Source organism: Falco naumanni, chromosome Z (genome assembly GCF_017639655.2).
Source record: "Falco naumanni isolate bFalNau1 chromosome Z, bFalNau1.pat, whole genome shotgun sequence".
NCBI lineage: Eukaryota > Metazoa > Chordata > Aves > Falconiformes > Falconidae > Falco > Falco naumanni.
The window spans coordinates 70,773,293-70,801,201 of NC_054080.1; the positions used below are offsets into that span (position 1 = coordinate 70,773,293).

Below are 27,909 nucleotides of genomic sequence, written 5' to 3' on the forward strand. Positions count from 1 at the left end.
CTCTGTCTTCTGTGTCCTAGTGAAAACAATAATGAATTATGAGCATGTGCCATCTTACCAGATTCTCACTTTCTTGCCTTCAAACTGAGAGCAGGGACATTGTGCAGCTCCGTCAAGCAGTACAAGGAGATCTGCAGTGCATTGAGCTATTATGACCTATTGCAAAGGTATTTTTATTCCTCCCAGCTCATACTGGGCAGCTACGTTTGTACGAAGAGCTATTCCTCCACAGTTCTCCAGAATATGTCTCTCAGAGTGCTGGTTGGAGAGGCCATTTTGTTCTGACCATTTCTGCCTCCAGACCAGATCTGCCTTCATTAACGGATAACCAAATCAAACAAAACCTCCAACCTTTCAATTAGAAGGCTGAAGCAAACCATGCCAAGGTCTCATCAGTCTACAAAGTTGACTGACTTTGCAGTTAACAGTCTTACAGTAAGTTACTAGGGAAGGTCTTTTGTTAGCTTCAGTGCACAAAGGTTTCAAGACATATGGGGGTATTCTTTGTGTTTTTTTCTTTTTGTTTAAATAGTTGAATTAATTTCTTATGTACTTACATTTATACGGCTGTTGATATGCTTCTGATGTATTGATCGGTTGGAGTTTTGCTCACAGATGAGAATAAACGGGTTTTCTACATACAGTGCAGTGAAGCAATGAACGAAGTAATTGTTTTTTAGGGCTTCATCCCTTTTCTAATCCAGCACTGTTGGTGCTAGAAGCCAGGAACTCAGGTAAGGAAAAACACGTAATACCTGTTCTCTAGGTTCATTGGCAAGACTGCTCACTTCTCCATCTTCATTTTTACCATATTTTGGGTATGATTATTCTTAAATGTCTAAGAAAGGCTTTGTTCATTGTTGAATTATTGTGTAAAAAGTGCTCTGAGTTCTCACAACCATAGCTGTGGGAAGACTTACTGCCTTTCTTTACCAATGGAGGAAGCAATGTTTTGATGCAATTCAATTTTTATCAGGAATGTACAAAAAACATAACAGCATATTGGCTAAAAACATAAAATAGAAAATCATTGCACATTTCATTTCAAAATTTCAAAATAAAATCTTTTGGAGTGTTGTTTTAAAAAAAATACTTTGCTTTTAAAGCTTCCTATTGCTTTTGGGTTTTTTAAGGCATAACAAAATTATAATGTTCTACTGTAACAGCCTATCAAATTTAGTGTTGATTCAGTCTCCTGATGATGGGGGAAAATCTTCTGCATTTTTTAAATGTGTAAAGAGTTTGTCTGGAAAACGTTTTTCAAGTTTACTAAGCATTATTACTTCCTGAGGACTGCCTGTAACCTTCTGCCTCATCAAATAAAATTTGATTGACCATTGGAGTGAGAAATAGGCTAGCTGTTCTGTCTTCTGCTGTTAGTAGAAAATTTGGATGAACTTTGAATAATGATGTAGTGTGGTTTAGACAGGCTAGTCAAAACTAAGAACAACAAAAAGCTGGAGGAAGGATATACTGCCACAAAATGCTTATGTAAAGGGGGTTTATAGGCATGTGAAAATGAATTGGTTAGAGAGTAATAGACGGGGCTGCTTACTCTTAAGGACCTGTTTGTTGTTTTACGTGTTTATAGGAAGAGCTATCTCATGCTTTTATCCTTATTCCTAGAATCTCTTCTTGAGAATACTTCTAAGCAATGAAAAGCAATACCAGGTCTTTATTTGTCACATTCTAAATGATTTATAAGCAACTTCTTAAATAGAAATAATGTACAGTCATGATTAGTACTCCAAATAAGTAAGTGGCCAAACCCCCCCATTGTGACTTTTAGTTCTTAATGTATTAACTAAATTACTGGTAAATGTGTATCATGCATTATAAGAAAGATGGGGACAGAATTTTTAGTAGGGCCTGTAGTGATAGAGCAAGGGATAATTGTTTTAAACTAAAAGAGGGTAGATTTACATTAGATATTAGGAAGAAATTCTTTACCGTGGAGGTGGTGAGGCACTGGCACAGGCTGCCCAGAGAAGCTGTGGATGCCCCATCCCTGGCAGTGTCCAAGGCCAGGCTGGATGGGGCTTGGAGCAACCTGGGCTGGTGGAAGGTGTCCCTGCCCATGGCAGGAGGGTTGGAGCTAGGTGATCTGTAAGGTCCCTTCCACCCCAAACCATGCTGTGAGTCCATGATTCTATGATTATTGCCCCTTTCTAGGTACACTGCCTAAATAGTTTTGTATTTTGAAGCAGAAGAAATGTCTCTAAGGATACAGACACAACTGTAAGTGACAGTTTCTTGAGCTTTTGTTACCTGTCCATGTGCTGTAGATGTACACCTTCACTACGGACAAGACTATGTTAATGCACGTGATCCTGCTGAGTCTGGTGGTTGGCAGCAGCCAGGGGTGCTACTGTGAACATTACCCATGGGGGGCATGGTCTCCCTGCTCACAAACCTGCAATTACGGCACACAGACCAGGCACAGGTAGGGCCAAACTATTTCACTCATGTTTCTATTTGTTCCCCGAGAAGATACCAGCTCTGGGGATGGGCACCTATATCTGGAGCTCCAGCTTCCATAATATGCCAAGAAAATTTGTCACATCCAAGTGTTTACTAGATGAACAGATCATATTTTAATTGCAAGAGTTAAAAATAAGAACATTATGTATATAGAGCATTATGGTGCCTCCAGACAAACCTATATCTGCCAACACATAGTCAGGAGAGAACAGCAAGGTCCTACAGTGGCCTTGCCAGCAGCGTGCATTGAGCAACCAGCCCCTGTGAGCAATGGGGCCAGCACTTGGTGCCCCGCTCCGGGAGCTCTGCTCAGTGCTGAGCAATGCCATGGGAGGGGTGACCACACTGGAGCTCCAGTGTGACAAGCCTGCAGAATGATTTTTATGACCATAGTTAAGTCAAATAAATATTCAGCAGCACCAAATCAGATGCAAATCAGTGGTATACTCTAAACTCATGAGAAAAGAGTTCTTTTCCTCCTGGCTTTTTCTGTAGCTGTTCTCTGGGATGTTTGAGTTGACATGAATCAAAAAAATTTGCTCTGTAAACTTAAATTTTGATTTTTCTTTTAATCAACATTCTGCAATTACCTATTATCTCTTGGGTTATTTTAATTGGGCTCAAATAATTTTCTTCATCAGTCTTCACCCACAGTAAGAGAACAGCTATGATCTGTCTATGATTCTTTCCTAACATAAATTGTTAACTTTTTTTAGGCAAATAAGAATGGATGAATATTATAGCCAAAACTTCTGCGACCAGCTGTGCACAAAGCAGGAATCTCGTGCATGTAACCAGCAGACATGTCCTACCAACTGTCAGCTTGGAGACTTTGGCCCTTGGTCAGAATGTGACCCATGCATTAAAAAACAAGTAAGTATGAAATGTATTATACGGGTTAAATGCAAGAAATTATGCTTAAGAGATCCATTTGTTTCAGACATTCTACTTTATGGTAATTTATCTTCCAAATGGCAACTTAACAAGGGAAATCGGTTTTGAGTTATAACAATAGAAGATGGAGAAAATAAGTTAAAATAAGCAGATCAAAACAGAAAGTAGTGACTTAGTAGTGTAAATTCATTTATGAGAACTTGCTTCAAAAATTCCATTGTCACAATTAGAGATGAGTTTTCCACATAAAGGATAAATTAAGCTGTAGAGTTTGGATGTCTATTTAAGCAGGAGAGAGTCACAGAATGTTTAGTATATCCATAGCATCTGTATGTTTTAAAGACAAGAAAAATAGGATCAAATCATCTGTTAAAAAGGGTTAACCAGCATATCCTAACAGCACTAATTGGATGGAAATGGTCAGTCTGTATTTTACACTGACAGTCAGGATCAGTTTGAGATTGCTATTAAGAAATTTAGAGCACCATTCTCCCGACATTTATAACCTACAAAAAATCCAGGTAGATGTGCTTAAAGTCTGTGGAACAAATCCTCAGGATGGTGTCTTTTCCTCTTGGGCTTGTGTCTGTTGCCTGATGGTAGAGTTACAAGTGAAATGGCAGAAAGGGAAGAGGCAAAAAGTCAGGTTCAGGTTCAAGTGGATTTGACCTATAGAAACCAAGCCTTGGCAAATGCAAGCTTGTAGGGAGTGGAGGGGAGTGGAGTGCAGGTTGTTTGGGGTAGTTATGTGGCTGGTGGATCTGAGCTTTAAGGCTCACGATGACAGCAGCTCTGAGTTTCTGTGCAGACATGCCTAAAGCTCTCTGAATATCCTACTCGGCTTCAGAAATCCATGCCTGTAAAGCAATATTGAAAAATCTGCCAGATATCGTAAGTATATTTTTACATATATATATATATAACTTTCTGATGCCTATGCAGGATGAGGGAGACATGAAGAAGCTGTTTGAGGTGTGAACCACATCGTGAGATTCCCATCCTGAAACTGGGATGGGGGGGTATGAGAACAGAGCAGGGAGAAACAGTGAGAGAGCGGGAGACAGCAAAGCTGCAAGAGCTGAAAGTGGGCATTACTCAGCTGAACTGATTTCTTTTGTAATCAATATCCTGTTAAATGGCTGAGACTCTTACCTATGCATCCATATATAGAAGCATTGCTCATTTTTATTAACTTTTAAATATTGATGCAACATATTTGCTGCTTCAAGCAAAAAGGTGCTTTTGTGGACTGTGATCCATTTTTCCTTCCAAGCTATAAAGATCACTGCTTGTGACCTTTATAAATGTAAACAACCAGAATGCAGGACATGACTTCCAGGACAAGTGTGAAGACTGGTATGAGCAAGCCTCCAATGAAGGGGTGGGATGAAGAGGTGGAAGCTCACACTATAGTGAGTGTTACAGATCCCAAATGGAGTACAAGGAAGCATTATCTTGAGATCAAAAGCTTTCAGGTGGTCTGGTGTTGCTCCTCGCACTCTCCCTTCATAGTCACTTGGTTACTGATTTTTACTGGACATCTTCCTGCATTGTTTGACTCCAAGATCTGTCTACAGGGAGAGAAGTAACAGGAATCTGCAAGGAACTGTGCATTTCAAGCGAGGAAAAGCTCTTAGAGGAGGAACTGTTCAGTCACATGCAGTCAGGTCCCATCAAAGCCCCCTGAAGTGGGAAGGAAAACATCTGAAGTGATTTGTCTGGCAGCCTTCAGCTTTGTTATTCTGCATAGAGGGTACTGACTTGGGGAAAGAAAACCCAGTGAGCACCAGATTTTGCTCCCAGATCTTTTGCAGAAACTTTCAAGAAAACTGGTTTTGTCTTCCCCAGTCACCCAGTGCTCCTCAGACAATGGCCCCATGTATGGGAACCAAGACAGATGGTTTGGGGTTGGGGATACATGCCATTGTCAAGAGTATTTCTATGTCAACAGAGATGATAAAGGACAGGAAAACTTCCATAAATGTGTTCACACCCCATTTCCTACTGTACCTTTAAAACTGAAGACAGAGGGACTGAACTTTTTATTCCTTCAGTCATGTAGGCTAGGTGGTCAAGTGTTTAATCATGTATGCTCCACCAGGGCTATTGAGGCTCTTGGATTTCATTTCCCTGCCTGCTTCACCTGGGTTGATGATGCAGTAGGATATAAGGACAAAAATAACTGATTATTTCTTTCAGGGCTCTGGTTCTGATAAAGCTTCAGCAGCACTGAGGCATGGGGCTCTGCCAGGGGGGGCACTTAGTTACAAAAACAGCTCACACAAACAACTCTGGTCTTATTTCTTCTGCCTTTCAGTTTCGTGTCCGGACACTCCTACGACCATCCCAGTTTGGGGGTCAGGCCTGTTCCGAGCCACTGGTGGATTTCCGCCCATGCTTCCCAACTAAGTTCTGCAACATGGTGCAAGTGGATTGCAAGAATAGATTTCAGTGTGAAAGTGGTAATGACAATCTTCATTGCATAACTGCTGCAATATTAAATAGTCAAAAGATTAGACATTGAGACAAAAAAGGTCCAGATGATCCAGGTCTTGTATACTCTTATGCACAAATTCCAGGGAAAAGAGCAAGGAGAGAAGTCTACTTATGGATTTCATATGTATTAGTAGCAGCTTATGTTTGCAGTTTTTTGTGTAACTTTAAGTAACACAAATGCAAACTCTAGCCTAGGATGTCAGTATGGCCATGATAGCTAGACAGTAGCACCGTTAAAAACAATGTACAAATATATCCTTAGAGTTTCTGAACATAAACTCACACTATCTTTATTAGATTTGTTGATATTCCTTGTTCGCTTTGATTTAAACATACCTGATTAACGCCAAAATAACATTATCCACATATATATCCTTTTGCTAACGCTTAGATTAAATCTTTGCAGCTTCAAAGCAAAGCTAAACTGCAGAACTGAAAAAACCATTTCTTATTGGAATAATTTAGGCGTTATATTATCTTGCTGTTAATTCCTACGGCAAGTTCACACCTTTACTAGGGAAGAAGACAGACTGCCCTTCTCTGCATTCATTTTGCATAAAGTTTCTTGCTGCTGCTGTTTCTCTGGTGCAGGTCGCTGTATTGCAAAAAAATTGGAATGCAATGGAGAAAATGACTGTGGGGACAACTCCGATGAAAGAAATTGTGGGAGGAAAAAGACAGTGTGTAACAGAAAGTATGAGAGCATCCCAGGTGTGCACTTAATAGGCAGTGGGTAAGCCAGCTTTGCTTATTTTTCATAAACCTGAGATTGTTACTTCACTAATTTACATAAACAAGATAATCCCCAATTAGCACGTACAGGTATCCCATTAGAACAGGTAATCTCTGAAATTAAAATTAACAAGAAATTACAACAATGCAACCAAACCATCAGGCTAGGACTTGCCCACTGCATCTGCCAGTCCTCTGCACTGCTGGCACACTAGGTACTGCTGTCTGAGTGGCCCTTCCTGCCTCACAGCAACCAGAGCATCACATGCTGGCAATTTCCAGCTCCGTTATGCCAAGTATTCAGAAATGTTCAGGATGTTCTTCTACAGATCTTTATTTGTCTATGATGCATTACATATGATACCAACCACCACCTCTTCCAGGCTACCAATTTAAGCAGTGTAAAACCTAAACATGGGATGCCTATCCCAGGCAATCTTGCATTTTTAACTTGAATTTTGGACTTAGCACACTCTGGTGACATCACTTATGGTAGAAATGGAGAACTGTTTGTTCATTTTTCTAGGCCATTTTTAGGTGTTTTTCTGCTTAAGAGTGACTGTCTCATGCTGACATTGGAATTATCTAGAGGGTTAGGCACTGTTGGAAAGTAGGAAGCAGATTGCTACTATAGCATTTTATAGCATTTTTCAGGTGAATTCAGTCTGAATGGGAAGTTCTTGTAAAGAAACTTCTTCCAAAGTAGTAAGATAACCCAGATGCTCATACTGTTTCCCTCAAGCTTACAATTTTTTCAATGCATCTATATACCACAGGATGTTTCAAGTCTTTATATCTTTCTAGGATTGTTTATCTCTGGAAATAATTTTTTGTTAGATTTCACATTCTGGCAGGAGAGAGCCGAGGGGAAGTCCTTGGCAACTCATTCAATGGAGGACAATGCACAACAGTGAAGCACAATGAGACAAGGAAACTGTACCGTGTTCCCGCAAACCTGGAGGCTGTCAGCTTTCAGGTATTCTCAAGCAGCAACTCCTAGCTGAAAAAACATTGCCATAATCACAGTCCAAATTCTGTGCTCAGGTTTTAGGCAGTAATATGTGTTCCAGGACACAATTTCTCAACCTGGTAAGGCCTAAACATGCTTCAGGTGATGTATGGGAATGGGATAAATTCAGCAGCTGGGTGGCTCTACTCATGCCTTTCAGATCTGTGTTTGTTCACTGCATCATAAACCAGAGTAGACATGATTGATTTGTTTTGGTCTTCTCTCCTGCTTCCTCTTGGCCGTGGCCATGTCTTTGTTTTGACTTGATAACAAGGGCTTTGCTCCTAACTGTGACATAATCTGGCCAGAGGCTTGTTCAATTCCCAAGCTCATTTCAGCATCACTGCTGTATCCTCGCAGTACCAACGGCTGTCCTAACTCCAGCTTCCTCCTAGTCACCTGCAGCCTTTGAACACGGCTCCTCCCTGAGCCATTTCAGCCCCTCAGTCCTGCCTGTTCCCTGCCCAGCCCCTTCAACGGAGGCAGGCACCAAGCCTGGAAGGCAGGAGGACAAGAAGTACACAGTGTGGGGAACGGTCTTGCAGGACAGGCCAAGGACAAAATGAACCTGGTTTGTACCTTATCAAAAACCTGGGAATCACTGATTTTTTTTAGACCTGATATTTTAGATTTTTAGACACTGATATTAAGAAAATACTTTGAATACCATGGTCAGGGCACAACTTCTGGCTGTGCATGTATCAGCAGGCCCTGTCTGAAGCCAATTGATACTGCATTGGGAAGGAAAGAATGCAGGACATAAAAACAGATCAGCTGATGGATGAAATCTGAACTGCTGGTTTTTGCCATGTGAGATATTAGTATTACTTTAACAGAAGCAAGTGAACAAACGACACCCTAATATGTTCCACAGAAACTGCAGTTGGATTGGCCATGACATGTACGTTTTGTCAATAATGGTGAAAATTACTGTGTGCAGAAATATGCAACTGGGAAAAACAAGCCTTGGTTTGCCCAGGTCTCTTTAAAGCTGTGCAGTTTATTGTTATTGATGTCCACTTGCAAAACTGTTAACCACTTGTACATCTCACCTTTGACAGTGCATCTATGTCTTTTAACATTTAGAGCAGCCTTAGGTATAAAAGGGTCACTGGATCAGGCTTTCTTGGAACGCCAGTGTGTTTCCGTGCAAAAGCATATGACTTCTTGGAGAATGGAAGTGGGCTAGGGGAAAGAAGCACCTCACCTCCCAAGGTCCTTAGCAGCCCTATTAATTAAACAAGTCTAGAGGAGGGAAAAAATTACACCTTTCAAACACCTCCAGACATATACCTGAGTTTTGGGAAATAAGTCATTTCTGAACTGATGCTAAAGTTGCGCTGGTGCTTTACACAGCAACACCACTAAGGTTTACTAGCTTGATCAGGTAGGTTTGTTCCCAGTTCCTTTCCACCTACCCTTACCATGTCATTCAGTACGGGTGCTAACGTTGCAAGTATACTCTAAGACTCTTCTCTGGAAACCTGTTCATTCTTTTAGTTGAGAATTAAGAAGAAAGGACAGAAAACATCAAGCTTTTTGCCTCGTACAATATAGAAGCCATGAAACTGGGACTTAGTGTGGACCTAGCAGGAAGGTCTGAGACCCTTTGAAAATCATGTTGACACATATTGAAAATTATTGCTAAGCTTTGTGGCATGTGGGTGGGGAATTTTAGAAGGAAGTGTTACATGCTTCCCCCAGCTTGTATAAATGCTTAATAGTGAGTCTACATCTAATATTGTCTTTGTCTCACCTATTAACCTTTCTCAGCCTCATCTTTTGTGTTAAGAACAGGTTTTTTAGCTTAATGCCATGTGTCAAAGAATCAGGCATGTTTCTTCCATAAAAATATCAAAACTTATTGCTTAATAGGTTTCTGTTTCAGATTACTGTTTGAGCAAATGCATTTTGCTTTACTGAATCTCCAGGTAATAGATGAAGAGGATGATGTAACATCAGATTTCTACAATGATTTAACTCCCCTGAGTGACAGTGCTCATGGAAGTAGTTCATCCACTCATGGTGCTAAAAGATCTTCCGGTATCCCATTTTTATTCTCAAGAAAGACACGGGTTAAAGTCACATCATCTTCCTCCTTCAAAAAAGCCATTGAAGCCTCATATGAAAAGGTAATTGAATGTTGCCTCCAGTTTCTTCCTTTCATTCTGTTTCTGTCTGCTCATTTCAGAACTGAGCTGCCAAAGACTACTTTCCTTGTCATTGGTCATTACTTTAAAAAAAATCCAACACAAAACCACACTAGAATTATGCATTAAAAATCTCCTCTTCTGACACTGCAGGGTGTTCCTGGTTGTAATAAACCTTCTCTAATGCGACATAGTTTTCTGTTTTCGTACAGAAATCATAAGTTTTATCCACTTAAGAAAGCATAGATTTGACACAGATTTGAGATTATCAGATCAGGTAAACCACTCCTTTCCTTGTCCTAATTGTAGATTGAGAAAGAAGAATGCCATGTAGTTACAGTAGCAGACAACTCTAAAAAGAAATTAAGTGTACTCAGGAATGTTACACATACGCGTGTACTGGGAATTAATGTAGATTACTGTATTAGGTTTTTTTATTTGGTAGCTAACTTGCATATTGGAGTCTCACAGCTGCCAAGATGCACTTGGTCATAAAGATAATTTCAGAAATAGTGCACCCACAGAAAAGTTTCTGAGAACAGAAAAATTTTTCCCAATAAACTCTGCACCTTTAACGCAGATGAATACTGTGGGATGTAAGATTATGTACTTTTATAATTTAATGGCAGTAAAGGATGGGCTATTGTTTGCACTTGGGCATGGAAGAGGCCATAGGGCTGACTGAAACTAAGGCCTGTTGAAACCCAGGAGTTCTAATACAATCAGAATTAATCTTTTACAAAAATATCAGTCTTAATATTCAGATTTCCTGGAATAGAAGTTTACTGCGGGCCTCACTAACTTGTCCTAATGGTTAAATAACTTGACTTCTTGAATAGTCAATTTCTTCTACTTTGAATTCAAGTATATTGAAACACCAGCTACTGGAAACCTGTTGACTTTCATTCCCATGTAGAAACCTGTGTACAGATCAGGCTGTTCTTTTGTGCAGCTGGTAGGTTTATTTTGGTGGAATGGTGGCTTTTTATTGGCTTAAATCCAGACAAAAGCTACTTATGGAAATGTAAGTTTAAATGAAACCTTCATCAGGAAAGTTTTTTGGATATATATTGGTTTTCAGCATTGTTGTCATGAAATCCCAGAGACCCACCTGAAGTAGCCAATAACTTAGTCTGGTGTTGGCTAAAGATGACACAAATTAAACTCCCCTCTTACTGGATCCATAGCAGGAATTTTTACTTGGGTCTTCCTCATGTTCTCTACTGTATCAAACTGTATTTATGTGTGTTTGTTGACACATGTATACTTACGTAAGTCCGAGAGACCTATAAATAAATATGCAATACTTTCTTAAACAGGGAAAATAGAAGCTTATATATATAACTTAAAAGGAGAGGGAACTCACTGGGTTTGGGAGGTCATATTCAGACCTATGTGTTAAACTGTGTGCAGAGGGTTTCACATGAGCATCCTAGGGTCCCTAGGGGTCTTTAGCCACTTGAAGGGTCCTGCATTTTTCCATATTGGCATGGAAGAAATATGAAAACTTGATTTTTTCAAGTGTATTTTAGTTTATAAAAAACTCTTTATGCTAAGCTGACTGGTCCTTTTGTATGTCTTCTTCGTTTCTGATCCTTTAATCATAGAATCATAAAATCACAAGATAGTGTGGGTTGCAAGGGATCTGTAAAGGCCAGCTAGTCCAACCACCCCCTGCAAAGAGCAGGGACATCCTCAACCAGATCAGGTTGCTCAAAGCCTCATCCAACCTGACCTTCAGGAATGGGGCATCTATCACCTCTCTGGGCAACGTGGTCTACTGTTTCAGTGCCCCCATCATAAAAATTTTTTTCCTTATATCTCACCTGAATCTACCCTCTTTTAGTTTAAAACCATTATCCCTATCACTGCAGGTCCTGCTAAAAAGTCTGTCCCCATCTTTCTTATAAGCCCCCTTGAACTGTTGAAAGGCTGCAGTAAAGTCTCCCCAGAGCTTTCTCTTCTCTAGGCTGAACAACCCTAACTCTCTCAGCCTGTCCACACAGGAGAGGTGTTCTATCCCTCTGATCATTTTTGTGGCCCTCATCTGAACCCACTCCAACAGGTTCTTGTCTTTCTTTTACTGGGGACTCCAGATCGGAATGCAGTACTGCAGGTGGGGGTCTCATCAGAGCAGAGGGGCAGAATCACCTTCTTCGACCTGCTGGCCACGCTGCTTTTGGTGCAGCCCACAGTATAGTTTGTTTTCTGGGCTGTGAACACACATTGCCAGGTCACAGGTCATGTCCAGCTTTTCATCCCTCTGTATCTCCAGTACATTTTCTGCAGTGCTGCAGGGCTGTTCTCAATCCCTTCATCCCCCAGTTGAAGGGGATGGTTGCCCTGACCCAGGTGCAGGACCTTGCACTTGGCCTTTTTGTCCTCCATGAAGTTCACATGGGCTCACCTGTTGAGCTCTTCCAGGTCCCTCTGGATGGCAGCCCATCCCTGAGGCATGTCAACTGCACCGCATCTTGTCAGGCCCTGTAGACTTTTGTATGTTCAGACTCCTGAGGGGTTCTTGAACCCGTTTTTCTCTTACAGTGGGAGGGACTTTGCTCCCCCACTCCCTGCCTTGAGGTCCATCCACACAAGAGGTGTGGGAAGAGAGACTGCAGGTGAAGTGTGAGGGAAAGAAGTTGTTGATTTCCTCAGCCTTTTTATTGTCTGTTGTTACCACTTTGCCTGTTGTGTTCATCAGAGGGGTATACTTTCTTTGACCTTGATATTATTTGAGGGTTTTTGATTGTTTTTTTATTTTTATGTACTATTTTCTTCACTTTTTTGTCATTGAATTTCTATGCTGTGATTTTAAAAGACTTCTGAAGTCTGTGCCCATTCCCTTAGCCCAAGTTCCTAGTACTTCTGGCAGCAGTTCATTGAGTTGGACTGCTTGCACTGCAATTAAAAAAAATGAGAGTTCAAATATAGAAAGCCATCTCTATCCCCGAGGGTGTCAGGCAGGGACAGACATGATTCTCTGGCAACTCTGTTTATGATATTTGGGATGAAAGATTACTTAATCAGCATGTTTGGGTGAAACCCTGCTTTGTTAGAAAATTCCCAATTAAAACTATTGGTTTCAAGATCAGTCTGGCTCAGCTTGTATTTGGTTGCTTTTTTTAAGGAAGCACTTTGTATAGGAAAACTGAACTTCAGTACTCACCCTTGATTTAGACTAGGCTTTCTTTGGGAATAATCATCCATGAACTGCTAATAGTTTTATTAATACCTGGTACTCATGAGTCAAGCTTGCTACAGGCACCAGGGTTTACCACTATGATTAAACATAATTCCCAGAAATTACTAGAGAATTTGGAATCCACTTTCCTGGATTGTTCTGCAAGTGAGCATTTCCAACATTGTGCGTGCCTAGGGATTTAGTACAGAAATCACCGGGTTTGACAACTGTAAGGGAAATTGCTAGTAATAAAAACACTTAATTGCTATTAATAAAAGCACTTAAGATACTTTTACTAGCAGAAACTGGAAATGTGAGGTGTACGTCAAACAAGAATTAATATTTAGCATGCTAGTGCATGCTAAAACCAACTAAGGTTTTAGAATCAGTATTTTCCAAAGTGGCCTGCAATTTGAGTGTCCTAACTGAAATGTCAGGTAGCACAGCTGAAAATTGAGGATCAGAAGCTAAACTACCTTAAAATCCTAAAAATTATGTTGCCACAGGGTATTTCAGGAGCTAACTATAATCTGGGAATTGTTGCATACTTTATTTCTTCTATTCTTATTCTCACTGCAGCAGAAAGCTGAGTATCCTTAGCTTATTTTCCAATGTGCAGATGAGAGCACTGAAATGAACAGTGCTGTGCAGAACTGAGAGCTGAGGTCCAGCTCGTGTGTTATGCTGCTCAGTCCTGGCTGGGAATGCTGCCTTTCAGAGGCAATCTTGTGTCTTTTAAGCCAAGTGACCTCAGAGACAGAAGTGGAATAGAGCCAACCTAGAAGTAGCAAAATTCAGTAGAAGAACCCATATATAAATCAGTAACAAATTGTCTTATAATAATTTTTTCCTATCTGCTGGTCGTTCCTAATGTTTTTCCTATCATTGGTCATTCACTTCAGTTTACTGCTCCTCTTGCTCTTGGATCTCTGCTTCAGACTTCTGCCATCAGTTCCCCTTGTCACTTTATAAACCCCTTCTTTTATATTTTCTGTTCTTCTATTTAGTTAAACTCCCACATAAACAGCTGCTAGCATTGAAAAAATATATGAATTAGCTGTTTCAGAAACATAAGTTGTTTCTAAATGTAAGAGATGTTGCCAGTTTTTGAACTTTCTCTTAACAGCCTGACACTTGAGCTCAATGACATCTTTAGTTTTGTCATTTAGTTTTGGTTTTAGCAGATGATAAATCGTGAAACTTCGTAACAGTGGATGTGAATTCAAATTACCTGCTCAACAGATTACTTGCAAACAACCCATGGATGCTTACAAGCTGAAGGCTTTCCTCTGAAATTTTTGATTGTTTTATCAATTATTGGTGTATTTATTATGGCAAGAATCCTTTTGCTTTCTGTTTGGTAGGTGTTCAGGGAGTCCTGTTATTTGTAGGAATGCTATATACCTCTGCAATGTAACAGAGTAATGAGCATTGTCCTCCAGAACCGGCTCTTGGAAACTCCAGGGCTAGTTTGTTCATGGTTAAAACAACATGATACATAGGATTAATTAGTTCTTGCAATGTATCTTATGACATACTCTTGGCTTCTTTGCTTTCTGCAGGTAACTACCTATGAAGGTGTTAAGACTCCCTTTTTCTTATTTCTAGAATTCCAACTTTATTAGAGTCCATAAAGTCATTTCTGTTGCTAACTTCACAATGAAACAGTCAGATCTGCAGCTCTCGGATGTCTTTCTAAAAGCACTTAATCACCTGCCCCTGGAGTACAACTACGCTTTATACAGCAGAATATTTGATGACTTTGGCACTCATTACTACACCTCTGGGAAGATAGGTGGTTCCTATGACATTCTTTACCAGTACAGCTCTGAGGAATTTAAGAACTCTGGTATGTAATCTTTAATACGAAAATATGATTTTTTCATCACTTTCCTTATCATTGCTTTTAGGTCTTACACCACATAGTAAGTTCTCCAACAGCAAAAAAAATCCTTTAGACTTGCATAGGCCCAAGAATTATTCATGCTGCCTAAACATAGAGCAAGAAGAAGTTTTTGCTCTACACTGTCTTAATTTGAAAAGTTCAAGAGATTCCTTACTTGGTAAATGTCATTGTGTTCAGGGAAACCTCTTAAGACCTTTAGATCAAAACCAGGTGCCACCAGAAAAAGGTGTCCCAGCATACTTCAGTGTGGGACTGAGGTGTGAAATGTGTAAATGGCACTTTTGGGGATACAGTTATTAAAGTCTTAGGTATTGCTTAGAAATTACTCTTAAAATATTCCTGTGACTGCCAGACTGTCAAAATGAAAAGACAATACCATGGAAATTGAAGTAAGGTTAAAAGCTGTGATCCTTAATGCCAGTGAGGTAACTTTCATGGGTATGGGATGGTATCTAAAGGGGATGGTATACATGACTTAGTCCAATGCCGTTTGTACCTGGCCGAAGAGCACAGAGACCTGCAATGGCTCACCTCAGTATGGAAGGCTGAGGGCACGGTGCCATCATGTGACATGGTTATGGTGATGAAGCTGCTGCTCTGTGGTATTTCTAGGCTTGGCAGTGGATGAGTCAATGGAGTGTGTCCGAACAGAAACGACAAAGCGTGTGTTCTTCTGGAAGAAAAAGAAAGTCAGTACCAGATGCACCACAAACAGGATGACAGTGAAACATGAAGGTGACCATGATGAGAACAGGGTCCATGTCCTGTTACTTACCCTGAGCCATACCATTCCCCTCATCTAGGAGTCCCAGGTGACCTCCCAGCTTTGTTGAACTACAGATGCTCTTCCACCACTGTCAGAGGAGCCAGTGTTTCATTGTCTCTGAAGCAAGCACTGGAAACATCCTCTTACTCGCAAAAGGAATTAGGATGTAGGAGCCACTTCCAGTCAGACATGGATCTGATAAACATTCCTTCCCTGTGGGCCTGGGTCCAGGGCCAGGCATGCTGAACTGGGAAATGGGCACAACTAGAAATCTGTGATCATGACTGAGTTCCTGATCTTCTTGAAGGGTTGCTCTGGGCTTATTGATAGAGTTGGGCAGCAATAACACACTCCTTGACTTTCCCCTCCCATCTTCCTCACGCTAAACAGACATTTAGGTACAGGAGATCCCTCAAAATGCTAGAAATGTGTCTCATGCAACTGCAAAAATCTGGTGTGTTTTCTGTAGGAATGGCAACAGTCATGTTCTGCATCACTAAAACCAGGGTTTTCATCACCTCCACCACGGTGGAGGAGGACACTAAAGATAAATATCTTTATCCTCATTTTATGATCAGTTTCTGTTACTCAGCTGTTTACAGCTGGGATTGAAGTGTTCTTCTAGGGGAGCCTACTGTGTCCCCTGCATTTTCCACAAGTATATGGTGTAGTTCTGAGTAGCTCCATGGCTCAGGTCTCAGATACTTTCATTTGGAAGACTATGACAGGCTGCTGTCATAGCAGGGATTGTTTTTCTGAACTTAGACTTCATTCTTCAAGGGTAGTTTTGAAAACTTAGTGTATTTTTTTATATCCTCTAACACTGTTTCTTAAAACTCTGCTGTTACATCCACTGTCGTTGGAGGCCTTTGTCTTACAATACTGTGATGAAATCCACTTTCAGGTTCCATTTTGGAGTCATCTGAACGGTCAGTCTCCCTGGTAAAAGGTGGCAGGTCAGAGTATGCAGCAGCTCTGGCCTGGGAGAAGAAGGGAGCTTTTCCAGGACATACAGTCTTCACCAACTGGTTGGAATCAATAAAGGACAATCCTGTGGTGATTGACTTTGAGGTAAGAGAAGAACAAGAAAAGCACTGACATAGTAAAGCACTCACCAGTTAGTAGTTCTTCAGAGACCTCTGCAGGTGTTTTGTCTTTTAAATCAGAATGATGCCCTGTGTGAAACGAATGCGCCAACATATGGGTGTAATATATATATTCAAAGCATTTATTAGAACTACTTCTTGTGCATTTGGGTTTATAAGCAACAGCAGCTTTGCATTATCCATGGACAGTAAGAATAAGAGGAAGGAATATGAGTGAATGACTGACACTAGCAGGAGCTCAGGCACGGGCAGGGGTTAGTTACTTACTACACAGAAAAGCAGTGCATGGTGCGGGAACACTTTTCTTCCTGTGCTCTTTATCTTGTCAGGCTTTGTTGCAACATATAGCAAGGAGCTAAACAGAAAAAAACCCAGCAATTCATTGGTATCCCTGTCCTGCTCATTTAATGCAGTGTGCCAGTGCTGTTGTGAGCGCACTGAGCTGCCTCCCTCCATGGCTGGCACAGCGGCTGCACAGCAGCAGCAGCACAGTGCTGGAGGCAAATAGCACAACCTGCCTGAATGCAGCATGCAGTGATCTTTCTCCCACTGCAGGTGCCAAGTTCCTGAAGGCAGTGCAGGAATGTGTCACATCATCTGCAGTGTGCTGAATTTTTGGACATGGTATCCTACTTGGTCGGTTTTCCATTGGCTCACAGAGCCCTAAAAATTGGGAAATAAAAGCAACATAAACAGGATAATATAGATGTATAGCACTGGCATGCTCCTTGAAAGCATACGTAACTTTTAACTTGCCTGATTTCTGTGTGATAGAGCTTCTTGTGTAGACTCTAGTGTCTTTATAATCCTGCAGCTACCCCCAGCAGGACTGTGCTGTGTCTAGCTAACTGCCTACTGAATGGCTGTCTCCCAGGTGTCCCCCATCATGGATTTGGTGAAGAATGTGCCATGTGCCGTGACCAAACGTCGCAATCTGGGAAGAGCCCTGAGAGAATACGCAGGCAGGTTTGACCCTTGCCAGTGTGCACCGTGCCCCAACAATGGCAGGCCTGTGCTTTCTGGGATGGAGTGTCTCTGCCTGTGCCAGGCTGGCACCTATGGCAAAAGCTGCGAGACACGAGCTCCAGGTTACAAATCAGGTATTTGGGTTGATATGGTCCTTCTGGTATCTATTTGTCAAAGATGACTCTGACAGATCTTCCCTTACTAAATCCATAGCACTTCTTACAACATGGTGATGGTCATAGAGTATGTATAAGAATAAAGGCAGCATTAAAAATAAAAAAATCAAACTGGATAAGCATGGCTCAAAAGACGTTGTAAGACATGGTGAAATATTCTTTAGCTACATCATTAGGATAATAGGAAATGAGCTGTTCAGCAATAAGGATGGAATTGAGATCATGAAAAAAAATAAGAAACCCATTCCTTAGTTTGCCCTATAGCCTATTATGCCTAAAGACTAAATGGCTAATGGAGATAAAAATAGTTAATTATACTGTGGAAGGAAAACCCAGTTGCCTTAAGAAGATGGAAGATAATCATCAAACTGTGTCCAGTTCTGGACTCCCCAGTTCAAGAGAGACAGGGAACTACTGGAGAGGGTCCACTGGAGGGCTGCAGAGATGATGAGGGGCCTGGAGCATGTCCCTTCTGAGGAAAGGCTGGGAGAGCTGGGCCTGTGTAGCCCGAAGAAGAGAAAACTGAGAGGGGATCTGATCAATGCATGCAACTATCTTAAGGGCAAGTGTCAAGAGGAGGGGACCAGGCTCTTTTCAGTGGTGCCCAGCAGCAGGACAAGGGGAAACAGCACAAACTGCAACACTGAAAGTTCTGTCTGAAAATGAGGAGGAACTTCTTTACCTTGAGGGTGACAGAGCCCTGGAACAGGCTGCTCTGAAAGGCTGCAGATTCTCCTTCTCTGGGGACGTTCAAAACCCTCCTGGATGCAGTTCTGTGCAACCTGCTGTAGATGAACCTACTTTAGCAGGGGGTTGGACTAGATCTCCAGAGGTAACTTCCAACCCCAACCATTCTGTGATTCTGTGATCATTCTGAAGAATTCAAATAAAAATTTCATGCAAACAGATTTTTGAATGAAATTGGCACTAGTGTCATACCTATGGGAAATAGAAGTATTATATTTACTGTTACATATATTAATATTCCAGGACCAAAAGGGGACAAAGGAACAGAAGGGAAAGTCACTTAAGCAGCTACAGGTCCCGTTATTTGACCCTGATAAAGAAATATTTTGAAAGAAATAAACACTTGAAAGTACGCAGATAGAGATTAATGTAGAATGTGTATTGCATGCAGAAAATAAAGGGTATGAAAATAAAAGTTTTTATATGCTTCATGCTGGCACAGACACAATACCCCAGAGGATAAGAAAATACAGGAATGTTTTAATTTAGCCTGTATGGGATGTAGATTTGGGGTTTAGACATGGTGTTAGAGCTCAGATTTATTTAATAACTCATTAAATACTGAGCTATCTAAAAAGGTTGTCAGCACCATGAAAACTCAGACATCTGTGCAATAGAAGTAGAAAATAAGCTGCTTCTGGGTTTGGACATTACTTGCAATCCAAACTAGAAAGGAAGATGTATCTTAGGTTTTCACGAAGCAGGTGGAATTTGGCTGCTCATCTCTTTGAAAAACTTCACAATCTAGATACAATACACTCCCTTAACAGTAACAAATTTATATCCTCTGAAAACAGCTATTATGAATTTACTGCCATCGCTCCCCCATGTGGCCTTAAGAGAAATACTATGTATGGTACAGATCTACCTAAAGATGGGATTTCTTTTCTTTCTTGCAGTTGCTGTAGATGGCCGCTGGAGTTGCTGGTCTGAATGGAGTTCATGCAATGCCTCCTTCAAAAGAAGAAGGACCCGGCAGTGTAATAACCCCTCTCCAATGAACGGTGGGAAACCCTGTGAAGGTGAATGGGAAGAAGAGGAGGACTGTTATGTCTCTGTATTCACAGACAGGTAAGAAGATGGTAGATGAAAGATCTCCATAGTCATGGGGCAGAGTTAAGGAGCCTTCCAGAATGGCTTTGTGACTACCAAGGAGAAAGAGCAGACAACTCTCCCATCTGAACTTCTGTCGTGGGGCTGAGAGAAGGAAATGTCTGGAAATTTTCACATCTTACTTCAAGTTTGGATTTATTAGTTGTTTATTCCTAGAAAATGGCTTACATATTACATATGAAAGTATACCTGTAGATCTTTCATGGTGCTTTGCTTTCTTGTCCAAAGCCATGGAGAACTCATCTACTTCTGTTCACAGGAGTTCACAGTTTCCATTTTTTTAATATCCCAACCTCTTACAGGTTTAGGTCTGAACTCATTCTGAGAGACAATTCCACTGAAACTACCGTGCTTTTTATATTCCTGCTTTGATTATGCCTGATGTACTGGTTTTGCATGGTTTTGACTTAAAATCCTAACTCCAACCCCAAAATGGCTCTGTTTTTTGCATCTTCAAGAGCAAAGCTTTGTGCAGATTCGTTTTTTCTACTGGAATCAAAGGCTGAAGCAGGATTTTCATTGCCATTGCTGTAATGACTGCAGAGGAGATTCTGGAGTGAGTAGGAGAGGATCAAAAGCAACAGGCTCCACAGTTCTTTGTTACTCACCCTAGCTAGACATCATGAGCTCTGTGCGCATGGACACCTGCCTCCTGTAACCACTGCCTGATGGCAAGAGGCAGGTTTTGACTACATTATCTTAAACCCAACCAGATCATGTCGACTCCTTAGAGACTTCCTTCATATTCTGTTCTTTGCCTCTTTTTCTTACTCTATAAATATATTTAATGAGCTGTGTTGCTAGAAATTGTAGCCCTTTATCTACCACTTTTTTGGTGCTCTCACAATCTCCCTCCGATCAACACCTGCAATTTTTTATGCACACCATCTTTTATTTAACATAATAAAGTTCTTTCACCATGGCAGGGATGATGGGGCACAGCAGCAGTACTCCCGTTCAAAACTCCTAACATACTACCACTGTTACTTGGTGACACCAGTGCTTAAGATACATCCTCAACAGCAATTTTTTACTTTTCAGAGGTGCTGCTTGTATAAATGATGATGAAGTCAGGAGAGAAGAGGATGTCTTGGTTGGCAAACCTGAGTCTGGGTGCTCCAAGCCAGACCCACCAGAACACAGTTTTATCAGGGTGAGCATGAAAAATGACTGATATGGAAGGAAAGTGTAGTAGTTGCAGAGCTGGGAAATTTTGTATCTTCTTTACTACATGTGCCTGATACCCAAGCTAGCTACAGTGCTAGTGAGCATCTTGCTGTGTATGTGGCATGCTGTGCGACTCCAGTCCACCAAAGCCCACCAGCAACTGAAGCAAAGGTCAGGTAAAATCCATTTCAGTCAGTGGCCCTTGAATCCTTGTTTTGTAACAGTGAAATCCGTTAGTGCAGCTGGACAAACATATCCTTATATAGGTGAGTGGATGACTCATATTTCAGAGTAGGAAAAGCACAGATTCATTCCATCATATCATCACGTTCTATCATTGTTTCTTTTGACAGTGTCTAGTCTTGTTACCATAGATTTTTGAGGGACTTTCTGGTTTCTTTTTTGTAGAATGAAAAGAACCATTACGCTGTGGGGGAAGAAGCTGAAATTGCCTGTGTGAGTGGTCATGTCCTCAGTGGCTATCAATTCCTTCGGTGTCTGCCAGATCAAACCTGGACACAGCAACCTGTTGAATGTCAACGTAAGAAAGAGAAAACTAATTTAGCTCAGCAACAAAATAGAAGTAGAAGAAAAAGACATAGCATAGATTTTAATACAGGTTTTAACAGAAGAATCTCTAATGATACCTGAAAAGATAGCATTTTAAGAAGGTATTTCAGTAGAGATGGCAAAAACCTGAGTCGCTACATCGTTCCTCTTTCAGTTCAGAAGTGTTACTATTATGTGCTTTGTAAGGATATTGTAATATTCAGTGCTTTAGAAAACCATCACATGGTTGCTGTGAGGTACTTCTCTTGACTAGTTTTAAGTACCTTTAACAGAAGGACTCATCTTTTTTTTCCAGACTTACATAGGTATCTTCAAGTTGATAACGTTACGCTGAAGAAAGCATTGTTAGAGGAACTTGTCTACCATTTCTTTTATTAAAGGGATAATGTGTCTCTCAGCATCCCCCACCCCCCAGGCTGCCTTGAAAATCCCCACAATAATTCAATACCTTGAAGTATTTATAGTCCAACTAAGAATTAAGGATCAGAACTGACCTGGGTTTGCAAACAGGAGAGATTATAGGAGTTTTCTAGAACCCAGCATGATTTCATTAACTCAAAATTTTTCATTTTATAAAAAAAAAAATTGTAAAAAATTCATGTTATCAAAAAAATTACCTAAATATACTTAAAAGCTTTCTATTGTCATGAATTTTGTTTTGTTAATAGCTTCATTTACAAAAGAAAAATTAAAATTTGCTGTTAATGCCTTTCTTATTCTTTTAAACTGTAAAATTAAATTACTCATACTAGCATACGTAAGAAGGGCATTGTATTTATTTAGTTATTGATTGAAAAATATTTGTAAAGTCTCTGACAGTGCACCAAAAATTTCCAGACTTAATTACGTTAAGTATTTATTTGTTTTGAATGTCAGTTGAATGTTCAGTGTTACTGAGTGTCTTTATGGCTCTTCAGAAGAAGCATTATGACTTGACGTAAATATCCACACACCATAAAACCAACAAGAATTATACTTTTTTCCTGTTTATTACAGCCTCAGCATGCCTCAGGCCAGCAACATCTGACAGTGTCACAATTTCCCCATTTAAGCAACAGTACAACATTGGTGAAACCGTGAAGCTGAGCTGTCAAGCTGGGCTTATAGTCACTGGGCAAACACAGTATACCTGCGGGAAAGATCTGTCTTGGATACCTCCTATTTTGAGATCTATTACATGTGAAAAAGGTTGGTATGCCTGCAGATACTTTACTGCTTCTTTACTGCTGGTATTAACATCACAGTTTATTTTAGCTATCTAGAACTAGAAGGCAGATGACTGGGTTTAAGACATAGAGCAACTGTTCATTAGTTTGGATTTTACTTTGTGCCTACCACAGTGCCATATAATTTCAGCCCCAAAATTCTGCATTAAATTCAGAAGTATTGGGTGCAATATAATGAATACTTCAACTATGAAATTGAGATACTTAAACTGTTTTCTTAACAACAAATCAAAACAAACCCCAGCTGTATTAGCAAGGCATTGTGAAAGCAAAGTAGGAGAATGCCTTCTATTGAAACTTCAGCTTCTATTCTTGTATAGGATTTTCCAGTGATTTTTGCAAAGACTGATGCATACTTGTGGAATCCCAAGCACTTCAGCTTTTGAAGAGAGAAATATGGGATAAACTGAAACAAATGCATTTTAGGTTTTACAGCATAAATCTAAGGTATTTCCGTTCACTTTGTTGGCAGTTATCATCACTTTCACTCTTTCATTTCAGATATGCAAACTAAGAATAGAGGTGTTTGCAATCCAGGACAAAAGCAGGTTGGATCTCAGTGTGTTTGTATGTCTCCAGAAGAAGATTGTGTGTAAGTTCTTTAATTAGAAAAAGAAAAGCCAGAGTTTCTCCACTGATAGAACAAGAGTCCATTGTGACACAAACCAGGAAGAGTAACAAAAGACAACAGCAGTTCAGGGTTACTCTGTATTCAGATATTAGCCAGCTATGCCCCGCTATCCACATTACAGCCCCACTTATAGCCTATGAACTGAATGAAAAATGCCATTAACAAAACAGCACACCATAGCTCATCCTTCTAATCTACATTACCATCTGCTACTGGAGATTCCAATTCTCCCTTTTCTTGTCTTCATTCCTCCAATTTCTGTATCTTCCCTGTCATCACCTTACTATAATAAATCATACTCCCTGTGTTTGAGATTCACATTTTTCAGATTAACACAGCAAAGCACACTGTATGTTTCAGTCTCCAGAGCATCTAGAAACACCTAAGACTTGGATTTACTTTCTTTTTACGCAGCATGACCTGCTCTGACCATTGAGCCTTCAAGTGAATAGAGGGTCATCCTAAAGGACTTTTAATAAATGACTGGCCAAGGTGGAGGTGTGATGTGGGGCTGGGATTAGGAAAGATGAGCACAGATTGAGCATAAACTGTGCAGTTATAGGGCTGAGATCCATACACATTCCACCACAGGGCTCCTGTGTATCCACAGGCAAGTCCCTTGGCATGGCTTTCATCTCATTCATGTCAACCCTCAAATAACTAGGTATCTTCTCTCTCAAGAGACCTTGGGTAGAGAGAGAGAGAGTTTGTCAAAAGTGCATAGGCAAAATCCTTTGAAAACTAGAGAGGTTTTGTTGACTAAAGCTATGATCTTAACTCAGGAGCCTAAACAACGTGAGCCGTATTGCTCGCTTTCTTTGGGAAATTACTAAACTCCACAAGATAATGCTTCTTGGAAATGCCTGCACTTGCTGAGAATGAGTCCACTCAGGAACCAAGAGCAAACCAGAAAGAAACTACAAGCAGCATGGCTGAGTTTGCCTGCCATTAGTCCCAAACTAACTGTGCCTCAGAGGCGGACGTGCACACACAGCTGCAGGGCTGCATTGCATCAGATAAGACACCCCAGGCCCTGTGGAAATTACACCCACATTGTGGAGGTAACAGCACCTCCTGTTTTCTTGTGGAGGCATATGTCCTTCACGTCCCATCTGTTGGACTGGACCAAAGCTGCTTTATCTCACAGCACTATGCTGTATCGGGTCCAGTTCCTGCAGTAGCTGGGACAGCCTTAGGTCTCTAGAGGGATATCCTATGTGCCCATGGCTTTGCTGTGTTCATTTAATACTGGTGGAGCATCTAGAAGAGTGGACTTGTTGCACAGCCTGCTAAAATAATTTTTCTTTTTTCCCTGGGGCAGCCACTACTCAGAAGACATCTGTGTGCTACATGCTGTTTCTGAGCAGAATGTGACCAAGCCCAGCTGTCAGTACTCAGCTGAAATGTGCCTCGGAGAGCAGTCATTTTATTTCATGCATGCTGGCCCTTGTCATGGTGATTCCAACCTAGACTGGGCTATCGAAAGGGCAAAGCTCTCTGCAAACAGCTTGAAGAGAGTGCCCTGTGGCTATGACACCTGCTATGACTGGGAGGAATGTCCAGGTATGTCTTCTGAATGGTGGGATTTATCCTGCCCTTTTGATCTAATAATAAAATGTGCTGACTCTTTCACTGCTCCAAGAATGGGATTTGCAGCCATTGTGGTCCATCTGAGCAATTTGCAGTAAGAGGAATGTGGGAGTGTGGTCAGCCCCACGCCCCTGCTACCAAGTGTTACACCTAGATACATGTCTTTTCTCTTTACCCACAAGTGGTGTAGCATTGCCTCATCCCATTAGTAAGGCACAAAATGAACTTGTAGATTAAGGGAACTTTTGAGGAAAATTAACATTTGAACCTTTAATCACAAAAATGTGATTTAATCACAAGAATGTGGACAGCAATGTTGTCCATTCCCTGTGAGGTTGCTAACCACTAGTTTGTTTTTCAGGAGGTAATTTGGGCCACACCCTATATAGCATGTAATTAAACTATGAAATTCAATTATGATACTGCTTAAAAAGCAAGACTGGGGCCATCGGGCTTAATGGGATTTTAATGGTTACATTTGCAAATACCCATATGTGAAAACTGTGTTTATTAAGAGTTTTAATAAACTAGCTAAGCTGGTGAAATCCCTAAGAGGATTATTTCACAAACACTGTTGTGCAATTCGGCTATTTACTGTGTAACTTTATGATAAGAGCAGTGGGTTTTCCCGTAAATGTCTGAGGTGCTGGCTGGCTCTGTGCGCATCAAGTGCTTGCCAGGAAAAGGCTGAGTGGCAGCCATGCTCATTCCTTCACTTGCTTCCAGAGACAACTATGATCCTTATCACACATTGTCTACTTATGATAAATAAAGCAGCTGCAGTGTGTAGCAATCCTAAAACCCTATTTTGAAGATGAAAGATTTCTGCAGCGCAGGATTTTAATTAGGTGGCTGTAAAACTACCACATGAGATGTTATTTGTTGTGGGGCCAAACCAGAGGGCACAACCAGGTGTGCCCCTCAAGGGACGTGTTGTGGTGGAGCCTCTGAGCAACTTGGGCTCTTGGGAAGACGGTTATAAGTTTAAAATGATATTGTGCCTATTTATTCCAGAGCCCGTAAGAAGCCCAGATCTGTTCCCACTGTGTAAATGGTTTAAAGCTGGATACTGTGCCAGCACTTCAATGTTTTTATCTCAAAAGCCTACAGAGGAACCTTGTTCAGTGAAGAAAAGTGAGAGACAGAGGAGAAAAATGCATCAAATAAGTTTTCATTGCGGTGTTCAAGGGGTTTGAATTGGACTTTCCTCCTCACCACCTCCACAAAAGTAATCTTTCTCATGAGTATGCACAAACATTTAGGAAATCGAAGTTTCGGTTTTCCTGAGAAAGAGTAGCTGGTATCAACACAGAGGCAGAAGATACTGCAGTACCATGTGAAAGCAGCTAAACAGAGGAAAACACACATTTTTCATATGTTTTAAGAAAAAGAAGGCAGAAACTTAGTTTCCTGCCCAGGGAATTTCTGGGAAAGAATATAAAGAGTCAGAATCTGATTAGATCAGAAATGGGTAATGAAATAACCAGCAGGACTGAGCTTTACCACAGGCCAGCAGCAGGTAGCTTAGCATTCATAAAGGGAGCTCTAATGAAATAGGAGCTGACACAGTATGGACCTTAAGACTCCATTTCACAGCAACATTGTGTGCAAGGATAATTGGGAACAGAAAGTCAACTTAATATCTTTTTGTTGCAAGAAAGGTCAGGGAAAGCCACTGGATAAAAATAGTTAGGTACTTAATTTCTGCTTCTGTATGGGCCATTGCTGCAAAAACTGATACTTAAAGCTGCTTTTGCCTCTATTGTAAATGCCTTACCATTTAGTATATGCACTATAGGCTTTTTGTAACTAATATATCACGAACCTCCAATAGTGGTTTTTTCCCTGTTGGACCTTGAAATGTCAAACTGTACAATATGTTTTTAGTCATGACATTTGCAGCTAAAATTCTAACATGTTCATTCTCAGAGACACAGACCCAGTGCTTCTGCCTGATGCCTTACCAGTGCCCCAGAGAAGACAGCTACCTTCACTGCATCCAAATGGAGTCAACAGGGAGGAGAAGGACAGTCAGCCATTGTGCACTGGCAGCCATGAAGTGTGCTGGCATCAAACTGGAGGTGCTGGAGCAGGGGAGCTGCCAGGCATAACATGTCAGCTCTCCTGGCAGCCACCATGATCATCCCACCATACGCAGGCTGAGCCATCCTGGGAAAAACCTGGATGGTTATAAAAGGACAAGTAGATCAAAAACAAGGATTAAAAGAAAAAAGAGAAAAAAAAAAAAAAAAAAAAGGGCACGACAGATTTTTGGGAGAAGGGTGGCAGTGGGCTTTTTTTGGTCTGAAAATGGGTGTGTGGCATAGGAATGCTCTCACCGCTCGTAACTCTGTGAATATGCAGGGGGAGGGAGGGGAGCGGATGGAAAGGGCAAAAGAGGAGCATTGCCTCTGGTCTCACCTAGTGCTCAGTGAGACTCTTCCTTTCCTTAGCCATTTGTTGCTTTGCCCCTGTGCTTGTGACTGCTGTGCACTCTGGTTGTCTCGTTGGCTGAGTACCTGCTGTGTCATCCAGGCAGGCAGACCAGGCACTTCAGTATCACTGCCCGTTCCCTCTGACACCTAATGGGGTCATGAAAGACGTTACCTGTACAGGCACCCACGGTGCAAATTCAGGGAGCAATACAAAATACTGGAAACCACAAATACACAATGATTGAGTAAAGTCGTCAAAACCATGTGATTTTTAATCAGAGTAACTGAAGGGAGGAAGTGGTTGCTTTATGGGTTGGTTTGCTGGGTTTGAGCCTTAGATACTGTTTGGGAATTTTGATGGTACCTTCTGAGGTGAATTAAACACACGTTTGTGCTTAAATATAAAATAAAAGTTTAATAAACAATGTAGTCCTACCACAATACCCAGCTCTACATGGAGTCTGCAGAAATGTGTCACAAATAGATTCCTTACATGCACTTTCACCAGCACCAATGCTGAGAGCAGTTGCATGAGGCACCTCAGCCTGGCCATGGGTCCATCTCCCA

At 41.0% G+C, this 27,909-nt stretch overlaps 1 protein-coding gene across 2 annotated transcripts; it reads left to right on the forward strand.

Moving 5' to 3' along the window:
* Positions 1-388: 388 nt before the first annotated feature.
* Positions 389-27,783, forward strand: C6 (complement C6). 2 transcript variants are annotated; one of them, XM_040579178.1, is made up of 18 exons: positions 389-734; positions 2,286-2,443; positions 3,198-3,354; positions 5,693-5,837; positions 6,463-6,604; positions 7,441-7,579; positions 9,544-9,744; positions 14,552-14,792; positions 15,462-15,584; positions 16,520-16,686; positions 17,596-17,821; positions 19,510-19,681; positions 20,765-20,876; positions 21,299-21,431; positions 22,457-22,648; positions 23,188-23,278; positions 24,639-24,880; positions 26,837-27,783. In XM_040579178.1, exons 2-18 carry the CDS (start codon positions 2,286-2,288, stop codon positions 27,016-27,018), a joined length of 2,823 nt encoding a protein of 940 aa, XP_040435112.1. In that variant the 5' UTR covers positions 389-734; the 3' UTR covers positions 27,019-27,783. The 2 variants fall into 2 exon arrangements, with proteins under 2 accessions (XP_040435112.1, XP_040435113.1); XM_040579179.1 differs by lacking the exon at positions 2,286-2,443.
* The last annotated feature ends 126 nt before the right edge of the window (positions 27,784-27,909 follow it).